The 6,827-nt window shown below is 47.6% G+C and overlaps 1 protein-coding gene across 1 annotated transcript; it reads left to right on the plus strand.

Annotated features, from left to right (window-relative positions):
• Nucleotides 1-119: 119 nt before the first annotated feature.
• On the plus strand, nt 120-1,181 carry FTJAE_14115 (uncharacterized protein; the record flags this gene model as incomplete). The annotated part of the gene is made up of 1 exon (XM_037347322.1): nt 120-1,181. The coding sequence occupies one exon, from the start codon at nt 120-122 to the stop codon at nt 1,179-1,181; it is 1,062 nt and encodes a 353-aa protein (XP_037198878.1).
• Between the last annotated feature and the right edge of the window lie 5,646 nt (nt 1,182-6,827).

Here is a 6,827-nt window from a genome sequence, read left to right on the forward strand (position 1 = left end):
TCTACCTTACACTTACGCTTACCCGCTCCCTCTCTTACTTCACCATTTGATTATTCCCTTCACCTCTGCAGCGCGTGGACGAGACTCCTCCCATTTCTTACGTCTCCCAAACTGTCGTCATGTCGGCAGAACAATCACAGGAGGACACTCCTTCGCAGCGGGAGAAAGAACTCTCTGCAAAACTCGAAAAGGCAGAGTTGGCTATTCAAGCCAATTCGCAGCGGGAAGCTGAACTTCTCACTGAACTTCTTCGAGCCAAGACGGCACTCCTAGATGAAGCCCATGAGCGCGAGCATCGCCTTTCGGCCCAGGTGGAGCAAACCTCCAACCTTCTTGATCAGTCTCAGAAAAGAGAGCAGGCGACTTTGGATCATTTTGTCAAGCTCACCTCCGATTATGAAGCTTTGAAAGAGAGAGCTGACGACCCGTCGGCGGAAATGCTTCAGAAAGAGGCTGCTCTCACTGCGTCTCGACAGCAGGAACGACAACTGTCCATGGAGCTTCAAAGTGTCAAGAATGAGCTTTCATCCTGCAAAGACAGCCGAGGACTTGCTGAGAGAGAACTTGCAGACGCAAAGAAGGATCTAGAACGATCGCGAAACTCTGCAACGGAGCAATCAGCTCGCCTCGATGAGGCCAACAAGAAGATCCAAGAGCTTTCGAAAGATGCAGAACAGTCCAAACAAAAGATTTCCGACATGAGCAAGGCCAGTGAACAGGCAGGCCGCAACTACCAGAGCCTTTGGTCTCGGTACAACAGACTACAGGAATCAAACAAGAACAATCGTTATTACCAACAGTCAACATATCAATGGCCACCACTTCCAGCGCCGTCTCAGAGCTTCCAATTCACCGACCAGCCGCGAGATGTAAATCCTATTTTCGACTTCAACCTCGGAGCGAATAAGCAAGGCTCACAAGTCAATGTGGCACAGGGTTTTGGAACACAGGCACGCTCGGCGGCCACGTTTGGCTCAGCGAGTGCTATTCAGCCAGGGGGCTCACGGTCGTTCAGTCACAACGGCAGCTCTCAATCAAAGTCGTTCAGCAGTTTTAAACCTGCCACGCTGAAGCACAATGGCCTCTCTTGTCCCCCCAATGGCCCCGGAAACCAGAAACGGCAAGATGATCAGACCCAGCAAGGTGCAGCCGATCCCAAGAGACTCAAGAAGGAGGCATAAATTTTCAGAATCATTTATTTCGAGATAAAACCCCTCCACAAACTTCAAAATTGCGAAACAATTGACTGGTGTCTCTCCCTTACAAGAGACCGGGACTGGGTGTGCTATACACCAAACCACATGCAGAAAGACATTTCGTATAATGTCCCTGGTCATTAAATTTCGGGAAAGATGTTCAAGGGTCAAAATTTTTGAGCGCCACGGATGATGGATGAAAGCGAGGTGTAAGAAGCACATTGATGGGCGAAAATAGGCAGATATACTGTCGGTATCAGGCTGAGGATTTCAGCGATATGTGATGGAAGACTCAACAGAAAGAGTCTATATTTACTGGCGTTTGTAATTTTAATGTCTCTCAAGGCCCAATACAGCGTTATATCGAGAGGATTTAGTCACAGCCTTCACTTTGGTTCTACTGCTATGGTAACACACATGCGATCTTTTGTCCTGCTTGAACCTCCTATAACAATGTGCCTTAATTAGCATAAATACATTCGTCTTTGGTCTTATAGTAGAGTAATATTCAAATGAGCATTTGTAATAGAAGAGCTATGCGTTATGATCAAACATAAGAGAAATTTCGGTTTACCCAAGCGAGCTGATATCATCGCCTCTATTACCTGAACAGCAAGGTTTCTTTGCATCTGCAGACTGTGTACTTCATTGTGATGACCAAACTTTCGAATATCCTTACTATGCTTTTTGAAGCACCTTGCTTGAGAACATTGCATATCTCTTGAGCTTGTTCTGAGTTTGGTCATCTGGGGAATGACCTTTGGTGATACCATTGTGGTCTCAGGCTATGGTCGAGTTATCAGGACTAGCAGGACAACCATTCGATTTGTATTGTTAAGTTGTCAATCCTGCGAGTCATATAACCCTGTCAATCACTGACTAGTAAGTCAAGTTCGTATAATAGTCTTAAGAAAGTGACATCGCGTGCTGAGTTGACATCATTGAAGATCGAATCTCTATCGCCGATCCTGTTATGATGTAATGGATGCTTTTGGCGATCCGATTTAGCAAACTTTAGGAACAGTAGAGCCACATATTCCATCGAGGGTTGGTTCCTGGCTAGTAAGAAAGACAATCAATTGAATTGGTCGCGAGTCGAGCGTTTATGTCACTATGTACACTCCTGAGATTGATCACAACCAGTTACCCCTTGGCCCAACAATATTTTGTCTATAGGAAAGTAGGGGGCCAATAGAAATATTCCAAAATCATTAGAAAGATTCACTATTGGGTGGGGGGGACAATAGGTCGGTGTGATAGTCGACGTACCTATGATATGTGATCGCAACCGTATCTACTATGCAGAAGCGATATGCCTATGGCCTGATCCTATATCTAGATAGCCAGGAAGATTATACAAATACTTTGCCATATGACCAAAGGAGGGTGTTTCGTCGATTACGGTACGAGACTGGCTGTGTCTCACTTCCGTAACTGGCACCGTTAACTGACGATCTCTCTCCTTACAGCCGTAGTCATCTGAGATCTATATGAGGGCATCGCGGAGGATGTTCCCTATGCCACCCTCCAGTAACACCGCCCGTTTCAGATTAAGCAATCAAGTATTGAGTTTTTAACAAGGTTAAAGTCTCTGACATCATATCAGATCCTTTCTTGACCGAGATAGCTGAAACGGGGTGTTTCAACGTCCATTTTCGGCATCACGTGGGAGTAATTTGCATCAACGATGATATGTAGTCTATGTCAACTCTAGGCTGCCACTCGACTTTCATATGATCGATTGTTATTACAGTTAAACCTTACACCGACTCTGGATCAGGGATGCTCTGACACTATCACATTGTGAGTGCCAACGCATCGACTCGACCCGTATGCCACCATCCTCATGGCCACGGGCCGTGAGATCGACACCTCAATATTGTGGTGAGGGAATACCACCAACCTTCAGGCACAGCAACTGCTCATGGTCCGGGCCCGCGGATCAGACCCTCGATGCATCCGCATGAATGAGATGGCCAGCATCCAGGTTCTCCGCATCAACCCATCACCAGGCCTCCCTCTCTGACCATCACATGTCGCCTGTCAAACCAAAAGGAGAAGCTGCCATCTTTTATCATCTCCCCTCTTTGATTACATTACGGCCCTCCGATCCGATCAGGGTCTTCCCTCTTCGTTTGCACGGCATAGTTTCTCCGTCGGCTGACGCCTACTATCTTCCCCGGAACATGGGGGTTCTTCGGCTTCTCAATTTCAAACCCACGCAGAACCGTTTGTTTGGGAAGTTGGGGAAATTCGGACGAATTTGGGGGTCGAGTCGGCTCGGGAGGGGGTGGCAACTTGGCAGTGACAGTTGACAGCAAAGCACATGGAAAGCCAATGGCCTGGAAGCTGAAGGCTCCCCGTGGCATGATCCCATGCCAGCAGGCACAGGGCCCTGCAGGCTATTATGGCTGGTAAAACCTGGGGTCTGGGGTAACAAGAGTTTGATATGCACGACCTGCCCGTCTCAGCAGAGGCGCAGCTGGGCTGCTGATTACCAGTAAACGATTATTAGTCAAGGACTCTGGATAAGAACTGCAGCGATTTGCATGTTCTGTGATAATCTCGTCTTATCAGCCAAGTGCATTGGGTAATTTACAGCATCAGAAGACACCTTTGCCTACACCACCATCCAAAGCCCTCAGCTGTTCCCAGAGCACATTGTATTGGTATGGGCCGATTGAGAGGTTTATTCTTCGATTGATGTGATGGCTTTCATGCTAAAACCACACTGGTGGTATTGCACATAATTAGCCAGATAGCGAGTCTAGGCATTTACTATAGCCATATCTGGCATGTTTCGGTATATCAATGCTTAGCCTCTATAATAGGATGTCGATAATTCAGCCGCCCACGCAAGAATGGTCGACGAGTCGCACATGATAGTCAACTTGGCGTTGTAAACACAACATCTCAGCAATACCAAGGCTGAATCCAATAGCCGTCAATGGTCGACATCGTTCCATCCCCCCAACTTGTATCAATTACCGGCCGCGGCACAATGATTCTAAACTCTCGGCAGAAGATACTAAAGAGGGAAAATCTACGGCGGCCACTCTGGTGAGTGCGGAGAACCTTCACCACGTGGTACGCTGAAGAAATGGTGGTAGCCTGTAGGTACATGAGATACCTCCAAAACGTAGGAAATTGACATCGGCTTAAGCTAAGCACTAAGTTGAGGGCGACAGTCAACTAAAGACTAAAGTTACCCAGTTAGCCCAGTCGGCTTCATGCTCGGCAAGTCCAAGCTTCGAGTGGTGTTCTCAAAGGGGAATATCCTGTCGGTATCCAATTCATCTAAGGTTTCCAAGACGCGGCTGAACAACCCTGAGCCGCCAGCAGAAGCGCAGATATTCGATCAGCCAAGCCACTCCAACAGATGCAGTCAGTCTCACTTGAATCGTAACGCGCATCCTCCACCGTCTCCAACTGTTGTCCCCTCATCGGCCACGCCGTTGATAATGGACCTTGAAACGCATGCCCACATGGCGATTATCGATAGAATCTCATGGCGGACCCAGTATTGTCGACTTTGCCTCCTCGTGGCTAGGAATATGACACAGCCACGGGAATTTCACGTGTCAAAAATGTCAACGAGTTTAGTGAAAGTCAAAACAACGATCCATTAATTTGTCATAGCAGCACCAATGAGGGAATATCAATTACCCTGCCATTGCCGGACCGACAGAGGCGGTAACGGTTCAACTGATATCAATGGCTTTGAGAAGGGCCGCGGCGAGACATGCAAACGGTGATGGATGAGGGTCCCGTCCGAGCAAAAAGGCATTATTGAGGGGCCGAGGAGCGCCGTAAAGTCGCCGGGAACAAGACGATTCTTATCAGTGGAGATGTTCTGTTGTTGGAGTTCTTTGGAGTTTGTTCTGAGACCTTCTGGATCCATTTTGATCTCACGATATCTCATGAATCGTCTCTGTCTGGTTGATATCGGGGCACAGCGGAGAATGATGATGCAACAACCAGATTTTGATGCCCAACCATAACCGTTTGCATTAGAGTTTACAAGGCTGACTACAAGGAGCCCAAACTGTTCCGTTCGAGATATCTTCTCCACTATGGATCCGAAAAGAGATTTGAGTGGAGATGAGGGATAAAATACGGATTTAAATTGCTGATTTCTTGATTTTCTCATTCGTCGAGAGCCATTGTCGGGGGTGCTGATGAACTAACAAGACCTCAAGTTGCATTTCACCCTGTGATGTCTTTGGCGAAATGCCAGAAAATACCGCGTTGTTTTGTTTAGCTCACAATTCTCCTCTGCCGTATCGTCAACAGTTGCCCTTTTCAGCCTCAGCTTTAACCCGCGCGTGATCGAGAGAAAATTGATGGAGGTGTGAGGTGTTCTTCTCCACGTGCGGGAGAAGACTTCTAGAAGGCCTAGAGGTCTCATGAGGGTGATGGGGGATTGGTCGGGGCACATCGGAGTCATGTCCGCACACCACCAGCCGTAATAGGGATAGAGTGATGGCTCGTGCTCGGACAACACCATCATGAATGTATGAATATGTATTGTGAGCCTGAGGTGTCAATGTCGATGTGGATCGTTAGATTACCGCGCTTGTGTTCCTAAGTCCCAAGACTCCGACAACGGGTGCTCAAGACAAGCGCCGTTGGCTGATGATGTGCCTGAGGGTGTTATGGCTGTTCTTGCGGGAGATGGTCTCTGCGTAACAGCTCTTCCCGTGGTCAGTTCCCGACCGGAAGTAAAACATATGTCTCATTTCCGGTTCACAATTCTGTCATAGACGAGGTCATCTCCCTCGTCTCGACATCAAAACACCACAGCTCATTTGCATCATCGAACAACGCATCAACACCAAAGAATGCGAAAAATCACATTCTTATTGCCCAGATCTATAGCCGTGTGATGCGGGCTCTTTGAGAGCAAGATCTGCGAGATTTGGGGATTCTGGGGTGTCGCGAGAACGCATCACCTTGCACCCCAGAGTATGACGTAGCGACACCCCAGATCTCGATGGATCTTGGAGAAGCAGAAACATCGATATCAACTCGAGTTTTCGATGTTGACCACTGTTTAAGTTGCAGGCTGCAGGACGGGATAGCAGCCCTGCATACCCGTCGTGACGTTGTTTATTGGATCACCAGCCTTGGCTCGTCAAACTTGTTGTTTTGGCGAGAGGACAATCGCGATATCACAACATGTGCCTGATTTTTGTTATTGCACACCACAGCCTTTTCGTTTTGTGGTTTTCTTCTCGATGGCTTCTCCATCGTTGATCTCATTAAGAGGTGGACCTTTTCAGACATTGTTTCCCATTGATACATGGACATCCAGGCTCCAGTCAAATGGTTCTTGGGTTTCAATACACGTAAAATACACCAAAAACGGTAAAAGCCCAGCATCTCGACCCTCGGTGGGTTTCCGGTCAGTAATTAAATAGTAAGAGTTAAGTAAGCAGTCCCGAATCTTGTTCGTGGCTACCACCTGATATCCTGTAATTTCTCGTGTCAGTGGATGATGGTTCCGTAAACCCCAGTGAAGTTGTGAACCCTTTGTCATTAGTCGTAACCCCGTCTGGGGAGGATCGTGGGTTGGCAGTAGTCAAACTCTAACGGTGACTGGGGTAATAAATAATAGGAACCAATTATTCA

Source organism: Fusarium tjaetaba (assembly GCF_013396195.1).
Source record: "Fusarium tjaetaba strain NRRL 66243 chromosome Unknown NRRL66243_c0000549, whole genome shotgun sequence".
Classification (NCBI taxonomy): Eukaryota; Fungi; Ascomycota; class Sordariomycetes; order Hypocreales; family Nectriaceae; genus Fusarium; species Fusarium tjaetaba.